The sequence below is a fragment of the Astatotilapia calliptera genome, chromosome 4 (assembly GCF_964374335.1).
Source record: "Astatotilapia calliptera chromosome 4, fAstCal68.1, whole genome shotgun sequence".
NCBI lineage: Eukaryota > Metazoa > Chordata > Actinopteri > Cichliformes > Cichlidae > Astatotilapia > Astatotilapia calliptera.
This window is the reverse complement of record NC_137425.1, coordinates 23,652,441-23,668,745: the sequence shown is the minus strand read 5'-3', so window position 1 is coordinate 23,668,745 and position 16,305 is coordinate 23,652,441. Positions and strand designations below refer to the sequence as shown.

General features: G+C 42.7%; 1 protein-coding gene and 1 pseudogene across 6 annotated transcripts; one reads left to right on the top strand and one right to left on the bottom strand.

The window, feature by feature from the left end:
* Positions 1-2,340: 2,340 nt before the first annotated feature.
* On the top strand, positions 2,341-12,081 carry wipi2 (WD repeat domain, phosphoinositide interacting 2). 5 transcript variants are annotated; one of them, XM_026165521.2, is made up of 13 exons: positions 2,341-2,729; positions 3,540-3,622; positions 3,889-4,047; positions 6,450-6,619; positions 6,733-6,829; positions 7,472-7,569; positions 8,626-8,718; positions 8,868-8,938; positions 9,048-9,161; positions 9,267-9,431; positions 10,126-10,233; positions 10,323-10,420; positions 10,653-12,081. In XM_026165521.2, exons 1-13 carry the CDS (start codon positions 2,656-2,658, stop codon positions 10,763-10,765), a joined length of 1,443 nt encoding a protein of 480 aa, XP_026021306.1. In that variant the 5' UTR covers positions 2,341-2,655; the 3' UTR covers positions 10,766-12,081. The 5 variants fall into 5 exon arrangements, with proteins under 5 accessions (XP_026021306.1, XP_080156540.1, XP_026021307.1 ...); XM_080300414.1 differs by having other exon boundaries at positions 2,342-2,729; positions 3,946-4,047; XM_026165522.2 differs by having other exon boundaries at positions 2,343-2,729; positions 9,048-9,155.
* Positions 12,082-12,684: 603 nt separating this feature from the next.
* LOC145419322 (putative uncharacterized protein MYH16) lies at positions 12,685-15,233 on the bottom strand (annotated as a pseudogene). Its single transcript, XR_013908752.1, has 5 exons — positions 15,102-15,233; positions 14,844-14,982; positions 14,609-14,741; positions 14,022-14,229; positions 12,685-13,905 (listed from the first exon to the last, which is right to left on the bottom strand). The product of XR_013908752.1 is annotated as a putative uncharacterized protein MYH16 (transcript).
* Between the last annotated feature and the right edge of the window lie 1,072 nt (positions 15,234-16,305).

Genomic DNA, 16,305 nt, shown 5'->3' with positions numbered 1-16,305 from the left:
TGAATAATACTTATAAATACCAGCTGCCTGTGGTTAGCCTCACTGCAAACATTCAGTTTTAAACACTGCGTATCTGAATGTATTTTAAACTAACATCCTGTAACACAGCTGGTAGATTGGGGTGTGGTGACAAACATCTGTGTAGGCCAGACATGCTGGTTTCTGTCTCCTACTGTAATCGCCTTTAAATTTCTCAAATGCCAGGACTGCAGCTTTGCTTTCTATTTGAAAAGCAAGATATGTCTGCACATCTCTGCCCATCATGTTTGTGCTGACAGACCTTTGGAGAAGAGGCGGCCACCCGGCCCCTGGAAACGGCAGGCTGGTCCAAAGGACACGGCTGACTCAGATCGATGAAGGCACTGGAGCAGACGAAGAAATGAAAAGCTCTCGGTGGAGTCACTGGTTATAATAAATGTGTGTGCGATGCTCTATAATCGATCTTGATTGTGTAAAAAAAACTAGAGTCGTCACCATGGTTATGAAAATGCAAAATATTGTTCATAATGAGAGTTTAGATAGTGTTGAAACAGTCCAAATAATGTTGAGAGGAGCCTTAGAGAGAAACTGGTTAAAGATTCCTGCTCTTAAAGCCAAGCTTCCATATGTTTTGTGTTTATCCTGGATACACCAGACTTTCAACGAGATCAAAGGTCATTGTTCTGGCTGTGGGCACACAAGCCCCACCCACCTGCTGTTCAAACCTTCTGTTTGCAAGGAGCAGCCAATGGGACGAAAGGTAAGTGGTGTTAAAGAGGAGAGAGTTTAAACAACATTTATCCTACACAGAATGAACTGAAAGGCTGCACTAATAATAATCCTTCTTTATACTGTGACTCATGCAAAGCTACTCTAGTGGAATTTTTGTAGGTAAACAGGGTAATTCATTACACTAAAAGTCTGTCACAGTGGACTGAGTTCTGGTTAAGGTATGTTTAGTTTACTCGTGTTCTTGTTTTCTATGCTTTTACCCCTCTGCCAACTAGGTGACAGTATTTCAACATTATACACTTCCTTTTTGTTTTCCCGGGAGATCCTCACTGATAAACTGTCTGGAAAGACTGTCTCATCCTGGTGTTTCACGTTACCTGTCAGATTTGCGTGAGTGAATAATTTCCACTCCAACATGCTCAGACTTACACCTGAAACTCCAGTGAAACCAATACACAGACAAAAATTCTATGACTCATGCTCTAAATTACATTTCAGTCAGTGGATGGGATCACTCGCTGTTTCCTTTTCATTCCACGCCTTATACTTTGTTGTTCCAACTGCCAGAATTTGGGACTTTTGTCATGCTATGTGAAAGTTTTTAGTCCAGTGCTCCCACATGAGAATTCAAAGAGGAAAGAGAACGTTTTTCATTTGAAGTCATTGAAGGCATTTGCAAAAGCACAGAAAGCTCAAAATAAGTGGCTTTATTAAGCTTAATTTTCTATTTTTCAGTATTATGGCATACTAAAAGGAAAAAACGCGGGCTACTTAGACATATATGTAATACAATTTTAATATCTGATGTTCACATATGTTGAAAGCTGCTCTACATGATCCTTTCAGCATCTGTTAAAATGTTGTAAACTGCGGCACATTAATTGAAGAGGCAACAGATAATGGCTAAAAAATGGTGATGTATGAAATGTTGCAACTCTTTTTTTAAAGGCATTACTTAGTTTGCACTCACTTGCCTCTCTCTAACACAAAGATCTGACTATGTGAAAGTGAAAGTGTCAGTACATTGAGTTTTTCAAATCTCACACACGCAATCAGTGTTCTTTTAGTTATTTGGAGGTTTGCTTTGCAATAGTGTAGAGCAGGAACTGCACTCAGTAAGAAATAAGAAGTGCACAAATTCATTTAAAAAAGAAGTGGCAAATAAACACAAAACTTGCACATAAATTGTAGATTGAAGAGGCTTCAAATTAGAAAAAAAAACTAACTTTTTATCATTTTAAAAATTCACTATAAACTATCGTCATTTTAGGGAGGATCCCGTTGCCTCGATTGATGATTGTTTATATATATTTAATAATTTAAAAAAGAGAATAACAGGAGGTTAAAATTTTAAACTAAATTAAAGCTAAAGATACAACAATATAATTTTTCATGCTGGTGTTATGAGGAGATGGGAACTGTAGAATAAATACTTACTAGCAGCGCCTCCATTGTAGATGACTTTTACACAATGTAACGATGGGGGGCGCTGGTTCTCTGAAATCCTCAATGTACAGAGGAGTCTTCTGATAGAGTCGTGATTGGTCCTGGTTTCTGTCTCCCTATTGGTTTAAAAAGGACAGAAACCGAGATACCAGTATGTTTACCGTTTTACCATAATTTTGTTTGTGGGGTTTTTCTTTATTTAAATGTTTTGTTTTTGTTCATTTCATATTTTTGTTTTGTATCGTTTCCTGTTTAGAGTCCGGGGAGCTCATTTATTAAAATCTGTCATGGCCCTTTAAAGGAACTGCACGCTGTGCGCATAACGCATGCGTATTGGGGGTGAGCAACAAGCTCCTGTGGAAAACAACAACAATCGTTAGAGCAGAGCAGCAAACAGAGATGGTTCCGTAAAGCTCAACACTTCTGGTCTTTACCACTGTATTCAGTCCAGCTGCTGCTATTTCTACTGAAGCTTTATACGTCGATGGTGCCGAACCCATGAACCTGGCCAGTCAAAGCGGAGACGCTGGCGGAAGCCAGCTGCTCTTCGCCAACTTTAACCAGGACAACACGTAAGGCAGGGCCGGGGAAAGTGGCTTGGGATCGGATGGCCTGTGCTGTGAAACTAGCTAATGCTAATTAACCCAGCTTGGACTTGTGTGGACGCCTAGCGGGGTCACAGGAATGGATTTGAAATCTCCTAGATGTAGTTTTTGTCATGCTAGAAAAGACTATCAGTAGGCGTCGTGTTTTGGGTTAGCTACTCTTTTAAACTACCCATTTACCTTTTATTTTATCAGATGCTAGCATAGCTTGCTAGCTAGCATAGTGTTTTGTGGTCCGAGGCTAACTAGCAACATGCTCGTAAATTAAGTGTGCTGTAGGCGCATATTTGCTACGGGTAATTGTAATTACTTATTCAGGCTGGCGGTAGATAGAAATAGTAAAAGGCAATTCGATTTTTCTGTGTTTTGGACTCATTACTGGTGAACAGCTGGAAGACTGCTGGAAATTGTTGTAGGAAATTGTGACTCGAATTGGGTCACTGTATTTGTTTTAATATGATTAAGATAGACATGTCGAATTTAAACTCGGTCATGTACTAAATTTGCCGGTGTTTGCTCTCAGCAGCAGAGGCCTGGTATTATTGCAACACAGCGTTAGTCGTGTGATCACAATCACACTGAGACCACAGTGACCAATGTATCTAGGGTACGCGGAGTTAGTCGATATCACTGAAATTAGACCGAACCCCCTGTTTTTCATTGTGTAGACTAATACAATGTGGCTGTAACAACGACCACAGAGTGCATTGTTATTCAGTGTATGTCTGTGACACCGTGCTTGGTCACTGCCACGCTTCCTTTCTGTGTCATGTACAGGTCCTTAGCTGTTGGCACCAAATCAGGATACAAGTTTTTCTCCCTGTCCTCTGTGGACAAATTGGAGCAGATATATGAATGTAGTAAGTATAAACTGACCTCTGTTCTGGCTTTCTACTTCCATCTACTCACCCGTTTGTGTTTGTTTTCCTCATCCAATCACTAAACAGAATGCACACACAATAGTTGCATGCAGTTAGCTGTTTTGTTTTAAAGGCATGCATTTTTTTTGGTTTGTTTTTGTGAAAGTGCGACTTGGGTGTAATGGTGGTGGTAATGGTGCACGAGGCTGCATAACATGAAACTCTTTCCAGTAATTTAACCACACATGTGTATGCTGATGGCGTAGACAGAGTAGGCCCCTGTTGCGGTGGTCCTCGATGTCGCTCTTCCTCTGCCTCTCCAGTTAGTCTTCACTCCCAGGCACAGATTCCATCTGTGCTACCTATGACTGATGCCGATGACGGCGATCGACTGCACACTGTAGAGCTGAAGCAACGTTCAACAGGTAGATAATCGGTCCATGCGGCGTAACGCGAAAAACTGCACAGGGGAAGGAGGACACTGCAAGGTTTGCCTGTTATAAAATGGCCGACTACCTTTACCAGCTGCAGTCTGAAGCAGTCCATCTGCAGGACAGTCTCGCTGGAGAGGCTGCCAGATATACCTTTATCTAGTTGTCCAGATGTAGTTGGCCATTGAGGTATTTGCAGCGGAGCAAATAATTTGTTTTAAGTTAGTTGGCTTTAAAGGTACTTGTCTTATAAAAACTGTTACTTCATTGCTTGATTATATTTTATGAGGTATTACTGCATTTGTTCCTGTTAGTTTGGAGTCACTATACCACTCGTGCAGTGCTTTTACTTTAAATAATTAATGAAGTATGTCTGCCCTTTCCTCTCACTAGTATGCTTAAGCATCAACCATCCTCCTTGTATATGGACAAAGGTTACATATGATTTCTGCTGCATCCCTTTTATTAACCTATATGTTGTATTCTGACTTTTTTGCTAATTAATTTATATTTAAATACCAAAGAAGAAGACGGGAGTAGGTGATTTAAGTTTTATAGTCAGCACAAGAGAATGGGAAAGCCATTTCTACAATTTCTGAACACCGCTCGTTCGACTCTTTCATGAAACAAAGTGTTAAAGGCTAGCTTTTTGATTGTTTTTGCACCCTAGATAAAAGAAGGAAAGAAGTTCACACAGTCTAGGTATAAAATGCAAAACTATCCACATCTATACTTCTTGAGCAAGACCAGACAGATTCCAGCCCACTCTGTATTTTTGGATCATTCCCTGGAAGTCCCTTTCTGACCACTGGAACTGTGCATGCTGCAGTTTCACCACAGACCTCAGACTTGCAAGCAGATAAGCACTGACCGTGTGTGTGTGTGTGTGTGTGTGTGTGTGTGTGTGTGAGAAATCATTGCTCAATATTCCTAGGACCCTGCCTCATGAATTGCCCTCCCTCTGCAGAGTTCTGGACTCGGAGAGATGATGTTTAGATCAGGGGTGGAATACTCCAGGCCTCTAGGGCTCACGCACCCGAATCAAATGATTAGGGTGCGTGAGCCCTGGAGGCCCCCCCCCCCCCCCCCCCCCGGTTTAGATGAAAAGCCCTGAGTCGCATTGCATACCAGGAGTTTTCTTCTTGGCCTCACCAAACCAATTTTCACTCGCCACGTGGACCGTTTGGCTTCCTACAGCTTGTTCCACTTTTCAAAATGAAAATAAAGTTTTAAGGATCACGATTTGAGACACTGGAGGAGATCCAGCAGGTCTTACAGAGGCGCAGATGCAATGAGACCTAACGCGACTTCCATGGAGTGATCTAAAAATAGCAGCCACGCTGAAGATTGTCAAAGAGAGAATAATTGGGGGGGGTATTCCCAGTCCCAGAATGTTTTGCTCACATTTCATACACACTGTTACATGGTGCACATTCAGCATGGTCAGTTTAAAACTATGAGTAATCTGTGCAAGTAATAATTTTTTTCCCCTCCCTCTTGCTTTTGTATTTCCTCTGGCTTTGAGACAGCAACCCATACGGCTGCTGTTGAAACCTTTTGTTTTCAAATGTCAGCCAATCAGAAGACAGCTTCCTTAAGTAGTGGTTCTCCTGTTTGTGGCATGTCCCGCTTCCACAGCTGTGCCCCATATTCCACCAATGTTATTAATCATCACTAAAACAAAGGATCCAAGCTGAGTTTTAAGTATGATAGCAGTAGAAAAACATGAATTCAGCTTTACTTCATTTAGTAGTTCTTTCAGTTATCAGTGATGCCACTGTGGTTCTTTGTTCCACTATAGGTGGATATGTATATTTTGAAGTCTGAATCACAGAAAATAACTCGAGTAGAGTCAAAAAAAAATAAAGGGTAGACACATTGGTGTAAGTCTTTAGCTATGAAGAAGCAACAATGTGTAGCTCAATTAGCTCAACTAGGAAAGGGGGAAACAAGGTAGAGCTCACCACAAAGAGGAATGGGGAAATGCACTCACTGGGAGCAGATATAGGTTACTGTTTTTAACATTTGGTTTCACTTCACTGATTAAGTTTTTTGAGTTATTTCTTCTGGATGGTACGTGCTACACTAACAACAGCGTAGCACGTATTTCCTTTGTTGTATTTTTGACACTGCCCCCTGGTGACAGTAAACGGGTATGTGGGTCTGCACAGTGCTCTATGGCACCTGCAGGCTACAAATGCACTATCATGCTTGGAGCTTTATTCCTTTGCTCATCAGCTGATTATTTATTACAGTATTGTAGTTATTATGGGATGCTTTAATGTCTAAGCCCAAATTGTCAAACTGTTTAAGATGATCTAATCCTTTAATCACATAAGTGATTATAAAATGTCAGAGCACTGATGAAATAATAATTTTGTGTCCGTCTCCTGCAGCTGACACTGAGGATGTGTGCATTGTGGAGCGTCTGTTCTCCAGCAGCCTGGTGGCTATAGTTAGTCTGAAGGCCCCCCGGAAGCTCAAAGTCTGTCACTTCAAGAAGGGAACTGAGATCTGCAACTACTCCTATTCAAACACTATACTGGCTGTGAAGCTCAACAGACAGGTAGGCCAGGGGTCGTTTGCAGTGTTCATGAATATGAAGAGGCTTATTTACCCTCTAATGACGACTTTGTTTGCTAAGTACACACAAGTTGATGTTGCGTGGTTCCTCCGCAGAGGCTGATTGTGTGCCTGGAAGAGTCGCTCTATATTCACAACATCAGAGACATGAAAGTGCTGCACACTATTAGAGAGACTCCGCCTAACCCTTCAGGTGAGTCTGAAGAAACAGTCTGTCATCATCATCATATAAATAGGAAAATATAGTGAATGTAATATGTGCTTTTTATAAAAGTTTACCTTTTTTTCCACTTTACATGTATGTGCTTGTATTGGGCCTCATCGTGAATATTTAGAAATGTACAAATCTAGTTTTTCATTTTAAAATGAAAGGGAAAAAATCTTGGGCCTCCATGACTGTATGTAGATCTGGACTGTAGCATAGGTTTAAAAACGAATGAATAAAACTAATCAAAAGAGAATAAAGAGCTGGAGTGAAAGGACCATCTGTTCAGTTAGCCCAAGATTCATACGTAGCTATTCAAAATTTGTTTGCAGAGTACGACTCAGATTTGTGCGTAACGTGTGCTCACGCGGTTTATGAGTGAGGCCCACTGAAAGCAGTAATATGACTTTCTCGTATCAGCTGAGAAGTGTCTCCACTTTCATTTTCTCAGTTTATTTTGAACAGCGTTGTTTTGTCTGCCACTCTCAACACTAAGACTTCATTTCTTCTCCTCTTTTCTTTTAATGTTACCGATACCATTGTTGTAGTTGGTTGTGTTGACACGTTTTGTTTTTTCTCTCCATCTTTTTTTTTACTGATTAGTTTGTCTTTGTGCTCGTATCTCTCCAGGATTGTGTGCCCTTTCCATCAGCAATGATAACTGTTACCTGGCATACCCAGGCAGTGCTACGATAGGAGAGGTCCAAGTGTTTGACACAGTCAACTTGGTAGGTGAACCCAGACAATGATACTTTATGTGCTCCTGTTTTTAAATAAAGCCATCATCAGGATTTATTACAAAGCATTTTCCGGGGCATACGCTTGCTGTGCCACAGTAGTGTTTCAGTTTCTGACGAATGTCTGCGTAGATACTCAGTCGTCCAGGTCATGGTAGCTTTGAGTGCTTGAAAAGAAATCAGCTGGATTTCTTTAGGTTCATCAAAGAGGCTTCTTCAGTTTTAAAACTACTTGGGCTGAGAGGTGTTTAACACCTAGTGGGGGTTTTCCACTAAGGGTTGTTGTTAATCATCAGCCAAGTTGTGAAAAAAGACTGGGTCATTACCATCACTGAGCACCGAAGTGTGAAACCTCCGTCAGCCACTGCCCCGCCCAACCATTGTGTGGCTGCTGAGGTCTCCTGAGGCACAGTGTGAGTGCGAGCGGGGGTTGAACAGCCTGTAACAGCAGATGTAGTCGCTCTAGTCGGGGCACAGAGCCGTCTGCCTGCAGAGAGCTCTGTTGTCAGATGGAGGCAGTGCTGTTATTGGTCGGTCAGCCAGCTGCAGTGAAGAACCACAGTTATTACTTTTAAAAGCGTTGCTGGTTAATTCAGCTGTCGCTCCCTGATCTAGTCAACCAATCACCATTCAGCAAATACTTAACTCATGCGCTTCCAGCAACACACAGTGATGGAGGAGTCTTGAAGGACTGAATGGCCCCTGTGTCTGACCAGAATCACAAACTTGGTTAATTGATGGTCTTTCATAGTGGACGTGGATGACCTCCTTTACTTTTCCATCTTCTCGGCCTAAAATGTGAACATTTGCATCTTTGAAAGAGCGACCTTTGTCTTTAAAGTGCAGGCTTAGAGTTGAGTCTTTTCCTCTTCAGCTGGTTCTCCTGTGTTGTGCCGTGTGTTTTGTAAATTGGTGGTTTGGCTTCTCTTATATAAAGGTCTGAGCACTCCTGCAGTGCTTATTGTGCGTTTGGCTGTTTTTGTCTGAAGGTGTTTCTGGGCCTGAAAGCAGGTTTGTAAAGTAGTTAATCTGTGTGTCGTTTTCCAGAGAGCAGCAAATATGATTCCAGCCCACGACAGCCCATTAGCGGCTCTGGCTTTCGATGCTACTGGAACTAAGCTGGCTACAGCATCAGAGAAGGTAGTTCAGCTGCTGTGCAGGACATTACCCTGTCATCTCCGCAGCTAATTTTGTTTTCCACATGAGGAAATGCAGATTTTGATTCTTGCATCCTGTAATAGTGTTGCAACTCTGTACATCTTGTGCCTTTTTTTTTCACTTCCTCTCAGGGTACAGTCATCCGTGTCTTCTCGATCCCAGAGGGACAGAAGCTCTTTGAGTTTCGACGAGGAGTCAAGAGGTAGACGGCTCATGCACTGCAGTTTTGATTCTTCGTAACATCTGTGCACGCTTTTGTACGCGTTTACCATCTCCTCTGTGCACGTGTGTTGCCGTGCTTGTCTTCTCAGGTGCGTGAGCATCTGTTCGCTGGCGTTCAGTATGGACAGCCTGTACCTTTCTGCCTCCAGCAACACAGAGACGGTCCACATCTTCAAATTAGAAACACAGAAGGAGAAGTATGTGTACGTAGCTGTCTGTCTTTGGATGGCTTGTTTCGTAGCCACATATCAAGCTGCTGCTTCCTCCAACGAAAACATGCATCTCACATTCTGTACGTGTTCGCTCAGGCCAGCCGAGGAGCCCACCACGTGGGGAGGTTACCTGGGGAAGGTCTTGATGGCGTCCACCACCTACCTGCCTTCCCAAGTCACGGAAATGTTTACCCAGGGGCGAGCCTTCGCCACTGTACGTCTACCCTTTTGCGGGCATAAGAATATCTGCGCCTTAGCTGTGTGAGTACACACTTTCCACACTCGCAGTGAGCACAAATGCAACACTGCGTTTGAGACATTATGAAATTGTTACTTCTTATCACGCCAGAGAAAGGGGGGGGGGAAATGTGAAGTAGCGTTGACTGAATTTACAATCACAGGTCATACAAAATTTCTAGCACATTTTATTTACGTTGCACTTTGATTGTAGGAAGTTTTAAAATACTGACTGATTTTAATCTTTGGTCACCTTTGACCTACTTTTTTTTTTTTTTCAATTTAAAGTTGTAGCGAGTAGTATTAATAATTAATATTAATAATAATCAAAATGAGTTTTTACAAGGTGGTTTTCCTGAGGATGTGCAGGCTTCTGTCACTCTGCCTTTGTACCACTTTGTATGGAGAACTGAAGTTAGTAGCATTTCCATAATAGGTCCTGAGCTTCTGACAGGCACTTAAAATAATGCAAATACTTGAGTAATGTAACATCCGTCACCTCTGCCGCTCCTCATCTGTGTGCCAAGGAATCAGAGGAGGAATCTAAGAATAGGAAACTGGAAAATATTAATGAGCTTGTAGGATTCTTATTAGCTGCTTGGTATGTCACATCTGGTGCTGAAGAAGAGAAGATGCTGAAGAGGATAAATGTGATTGACGTGTTGGATTGGATTTGTGGATCTTTCATGAATCTCCATTTTTAATTGTTAAAAATTAGGATTCAGAAGATTCCCAGGTTGCTTGTAGCAGCGGCTGATGGCTACCTGTATATGTACAACCTGGATCCACAGGAGGGAGGCGAATGCACACTAACGAAGCAGCACAGGTAACACAGCATTGGCAGATTGTGGCTCGCTTTAGCTGGTAAGGTAAATTTTGGGGAGTTAAACTGAGGATTTCAGTCTTTGGCTTCAGGTTAGACGGGAGTACCGAGCCCCCCAATGAGATCCTTGAGCAGGGGTCACATGATCGCCCACTTGTGGCCCAGACCTACAGTGCTGCTGTCTCAAAGGGTAGGTGACACAGTATTGATATCTTTCTTTTTTTTCTGATTGGGGGAAAAAAAGGCAATAGGTAAATAAAAACTAATAATAAAAACGAATAAACTTTTTTCTATTTTGTAAAGATGGCTGTTCTAGAGCGACTATCTGTAATTAAGTTGTGCAGAAAGGCGGGACAAGTTTGGAAGTGATCCAATCAGAAGAAATCTCATCAATGTTTGACTTGTGAACTCTTCTTTCCTAGGTTACTGTGAAGAGCAGGGCGCTGTGGGAGGGGTGGGGCTTGACGACGACCTCAGCGACCTACACTTAGAGGAAGACAACGAGCAACCGCCGCTCATCCTCGAGACCGAGTGACTGGACTGATGGCTGTACCCACCGATCAGAGGGCTCCTCTGGTGCTGCTAGAGACACGTGACCCCGAAAGGGGCGTGGACAGGATCAAAGATGGAGGCGGAGAGGGGGGAGTGTCTTTGTTTTTCTTTTAAAGTGTTCAAGAGCCTGTCCGCCAGTTTGTTCATGCATCCGTCCGTTCACATACACGTCGTCTTTTTTTCTTTCTTTCCCCCCCCCCCCCCCTCCGCTCCCTTTTCCCTCAGTTTAGCCTGAGCAGGCCAAACTGAAGCTTTGCATGTACATGTGCCAAAAGCTTAAGTGTGAAAAATGAGTATCTGAGAGTGTGAGTGTCATTTAAAAAAATAAAAAATGTAGCTGTGTCGCTGTTAAAGACACTCTCTCACACACAGCGAGCCTGTGTGTGTGAGTAGAAACCGATTGTGTAAGTGCCTCTCTGCCCTTGCTGTGATGGCTTTTTTGTGTTTGAGAGGGGCGACCTCTTTTCATTGGCTGAATAAAATCTTCTTTCATTTGTTCAATCTTAATCGAGGGTGTGTGCTATCTTTTCTGACCCCTTCCCCTCTCTCTCTCACACACACACACACTTTCTTGTACACTGTCCTGCAGAGGGCGAGGCATCAGTCTAAGGTTTTTGGCATGAGGCAGAGGTGTTGACAAATATGTGATTGTTTGCTTGCGTGCGTGTGTGTGCTCGGGCATGTACATTAGCAAACCATCTAGTCATGAGCTTATACACCTGCCCCTGCTCACTTTACCTCATCCAAACAAGAGGCTCAGTGGACCTTCTCCTGCCCTCTCCCTGTCCTCAGGCCTGCAGTCATTGGTTAATTTTTAAACTATCAATCTTGTTTTTTTTAAACTACATAGCTAATCATAACCAATGATGTGTCATGCGTATGAAAACATGCATGGTGTTGTTGATGTGGTACTGTGTCCATACATCTAAGCGGTGGTTGGTGATGATCGACGGAGAAAGGCAGGAAGCTCTCCGGTCTCCTCTTAACAACTCATCCTACTGTATCTTACTCTGTACATTATTAGATGTGGCGAGATATCACTGTGTCACGCAGGGATAGTGAGTGTTTGGCCAACGAGCAAGCTGAGCATCATCATTCGATTGTGATCTGGAGGTCGGGCTGAGCCTCATCATCTGGGCCGGGATGCTGCATGATTCTCCAAATAATCCTTTTCAGTGTGTGAAGCCACCAAGTAAGGATTAGATGTGGGAGTTTGGAGTGTCGGGCATTTTCTAATGATTTTGTATAAAATGTGAAACGTTCATCTGAAACTAAAATAAATTCATGTTGATGTATGAAGTTAAGTGCCTTTTGTTCTTGTTGCACTGGCATCTTGCATTCATTATAAAGAGCATCTTAGGCCAACTGAATGGGAGGATGTGTTACCCAGCATCACAGCTACTGGAGCAATAGAAGTCAGGTAAAATCCAGTTTTTATTTTATTTGTTTTTAAGCATCGGAATTTTATACTTTTAGGTGTTACCACATAATTTCAGACATCCTCTATGCCACACTGTAATATTACTATAATATGTATGTGAAAGAATGACTCCTGCTAAGCAGAAACCTTTGACCCACAGACCAGAACGCCCGAGTGAGAGCAGTGTGCTGTAACATAACATCGCATCTAAAAAATAGACCTGCCTCCCATCTCAGTTTAATGCCCTTCCTACTAAAAGAGCATGGGGATGTGTGCATGCTCTGTACATGTCAGTGCTGACTTCATGTGGGACTCGAGCCCTGCCCGTGTAGGTGAAAAATAATTTTTAGCTTTCCATTGCACAACCACATGTGGCTTTGTTTTTTATAGTACCCCATGTTGCTCATATGTGATGTGGGTTCCCCTTTCCAACTGCCTCAGTCAGAATATGCTTTTTTTCTTTTCTTTTTTTGGGGAGGGGGGTAATGCCAAGAGCCATAATATCAAAGTTATCCTGACAGTACAAAAGCAATACTTACACCCTTACTTTTTCCACATGACATGGCAGCCAGGTGCTGAAAATCAAATGCACTTCATTAACTGATCATCGGCAAGTGTGAGCACCTATAAAAGGAGAATTTTTTGGCACTGTGTGTTAATACAATGCGACGAACTTGAACTTCAAAGTAGTCCAGATTTAGAAATGAAATTGAACTGAATTACACATTTCATGTAACATTTCAGGACGTGAAGGAGCCATTTGTCAGAATCTTTTGTAGACACTTTAAACGCTACCACTTTAAAGGAAAGTCGACCAAATCTGAATCACCTACAAGGAAAAAATAAATTAATACAATAAGATACAAATTTTCTGCTACTAGAGTAATAATGTGCTCAAGAAGTTGCTTCATTGCAGCTTATTGAACTTTGCAGCAGGTCACACACACTCACACGCGAGGGTGGACTCTATCCTTGACGTGAGACCACAGCTTTACCACTCCTTCCTAGAGGGCTTATGCACCAACGCTGAGATGATATAAATCACATTCCACATGTACAGAAAAACATTTCAAACATTTTTCTGCTATGTTAATCGACAATACAGGATCTAAAAGTTTTGCAAAACTTTAAGAGCAACAACCAAAGCCCCAAACCCGATGTTCCACAAAAACACATACAGTACATTTACAGCACATCAGCAAAAACATCAACAGCATGCAGGCTATTTCCTAAGACTACACTGATTATGACTATCAGTGATGTTAAAGACTTTTGATAGTTTAAGACCTTGTTCACCACTTCCTGTCAGGGTCATCTCTGCCATTTCAGCCCGTTCCTCAGCATCGTCCAGGTCATGGATGGTCTTCATGTATTTAAACAGGCTGCTGTTGGCCTGCTATTCTTACAGAAACACACAAATTAGCTGCCAGCTCCAGCACCAACCTTCTTCCACCTGGAAACACACACACACACTGTGTCTGCTTTCTTTCACTCATGTCACATGTCAAATCTTAAACCTTTCTAAATAACATCATAATATTTTTTAAAACACTGGGAAAATAAGGCACATCTTCAACTTCCAGTGAAGCTTCAGCCTCCTCCAGAGTCATCTGCAGCTCCTCTTTCTCCACCTCCACGTTCTTCTTGGCTTGTGGACGCTGCGGCCTCCTTCCCCAAGCTGACAGTCAACTCCTTGATCTCCTCTGAAACGAAATGGCACAGAAATAAAAACACAACAGTTAATCACTGAGAATCATATTTTCCTTTCTTCAAATGCTTGCAAGTTATGATCAGCTGTAATGGACAAGTTAGAAAGCACCTGAGAGGGTTTTGTTCTCCTTGCAGACAGTCATCAAGTGATCCTGGCTTTCCGTCTCCAGCATGTAGATCTCCATCATGTAGGAGCGGCTCTCCATCTGGCTGTTCTCCAGTTCCAGTTGCAGCTCCTCATCCTTCTGGCTCCACTCGGCTGCCATCTTATCGAAAACTCCCGGCTTCTTATCCAGAGCTGCCGCATTGGACTGCTTACACAAAGGCAGACATAGCAAACTCAGTTAGTTAGATTCATTATTATTATTAATTGTTGCTGATATATCATTACAGAAAGCATTAATATAATAAAGAAGTGCATTATCCACACAAAAGGTGAGGATAACTGGATCAGAAATTAGTTGGGTAACTAAGTTTCTAAGTAATAGCTTTGAATAATCAGACGTTCCAGCATTGCTCTTGTTTCCAGTGCTGTTGAAAACACTTTGCTTGTTTATTGGAATTTTGCCTCTTGACTGCTCTCTGCTGGATTTGTTTGTTAGCAACTAACCTCATGTGCATGACCTCTGCCGTGTAATAGCCTCTGGTGCTTCTGTGTCCTGTACACATTGAGATTTTGTTTTTGTGCATGTGTATCTTCTCTATGTCTATAGTGAAGTCCTCCATCTCTCCCTGCAACCTCTGCTTGACCTTTTCCAGGCTGGCAGCTCTGGCCTGAGCCGCCTCTGCTGCCTCCTCAGCCTCCTGGAGATGCACTGCAAGTTTGCGCCTGGGAGAGAGTGGGAGGAAAGAACCAGAGTGGAATTTAAATTAAAATTTTATCACTGTCATGATTCATAAGACTCTTTTTTTAAAATTCTTTTGAACCTACTTGGTCTCCTCCAGCTCCTCGGTGCGGCGTATGGCGTCTCATACTTGCTCCTCCATGTGGTGACGTCAGCAGTGAGCTTGGACACAAGACGCTGGATCTCCCCACGGGATTCTAACTCCTCATCCAGCTGCTCCTTTAACTGCAAGAGATCATGCAGGGCATTCACCAGGCTGAGTTATGAGCCTGTGGATAGGTAGTCTGGATGGAGAGGTGGAGAGGCAAATGCATGATGCATCCAGCTCAACAAGGAACAGTAACGCATGCATTCGCATTCTCACCAGTCAGATGGATTTTGCCAGCACTGAGCTCTGTCTGAGTGTGCTCCATCTCAGCCAGGCGAGTGTTTGCCTCCGACACGCTGTCCTCCACTTTGTGGGCCTCAGAGTTCATCTATAAGAGTGGCTGAGCGTCTATGTTTGTGGCTGTTTTATTTTGAAAGAGTTAAGCACACAAGAGTCTAAAGATCTAGCTTTGCTTTCTGAGCAGCTTTCACGGTGGCGTTGAGATCTCCCGCTTCTTCCGGTCTGTCACTGAGGTCCACCAGATCTAGTGACAGCTCTGCTCTCTGCTTCTCTACCTAACAGGAAAACAACTTGACTCTCTAGCTGTAGCATAATGTCACATGTCTGCGTATTTTTTACTTGAATTCATATGCGTAGTGGTCAGGTATGTATCACGTTTGGACTGAAATAGACTCTCAAAGATGAAACTGCTAGGTAAAGCTGTGATACAAGCTGTCCGTGTGCCTTGGCTCTCATGGCTCGTTCAGCTTCCAGCTCCTCCTCCAGCTCCTCGATGCGTCCCTGAAAGAGGATAGAAAACGAATCAACGCGTGCATAAGCACTCACAGCAAAAACCTTGCGTCTTTAAAGCCAGACTATTAATCATCACTGCTCTTTATCCTCTTTTGCTTCTCACTTTCCTATTTCCAAATTTTCACATTGCAATGCTTCTTTGCTCCCATCATTGTCATTTTAGCCGTCCGGTTAGCTTTCATTTGCTTTCACCAAGCTTTAATCTTTTTTTCTCTTCACTTCCAATAAAAGTTCACTTTTATCAGTGTATTTATTAGAATTCATCCTGTAGCGTGAAGATGCTATGATTCTTTTGGGAGTGACCAGGATGGACAGGATACATCAGAGAGACGACTCCGGTTGACTCCTCCGGTTGAGGTTTAGAAGAAGGTTTGGACATGTGCAGAGGACAGATAGTGGATATGCGTAACAGATGAGGATGCTAGAGATGGGGTGAGATGGAGGCAGATGATGTGTGGCTCACCCTAACGGGAGCAGCCAAAAGAAAATGAACAATCCTCCAACTGTTGGTAAGACATTTAATGGATGAATAGAAATTTAAGCTTCATGATGATGCCGTCAGAGAGGTCAGATGACCACCAGACTCAGAGTGTTGGAACTTTCTGTATAAACAGTAGACCAACTAGTACAGCCATCTGTGCTGCTAA

Excerpts from the sequence above, each read along its gene's own strand:
- wipi2 (XM_026165521.2), top strand. The coding sequence starts at position 2,656 with ATGAACCTGGCCAGTCAAAGCGGAGACGCTGGCGGAAGCCAGCTGCTC. Across the intron at positions 4,048-6,449 it reads GCTGAAGCAACGTTCAACAG|CTGACACTGAGGATGTGTGC; the intron begins GTAGATAATCGG and ends CGTCTCCTGCAG. Across the intron at positions 7,570-8,625 it reads TGTTTGACACAGTCAACTTG|AGAGCAGCAAATATGATTCC; the intron begins GTAGGTGAACCC and ends GTCGTTTTCCAG.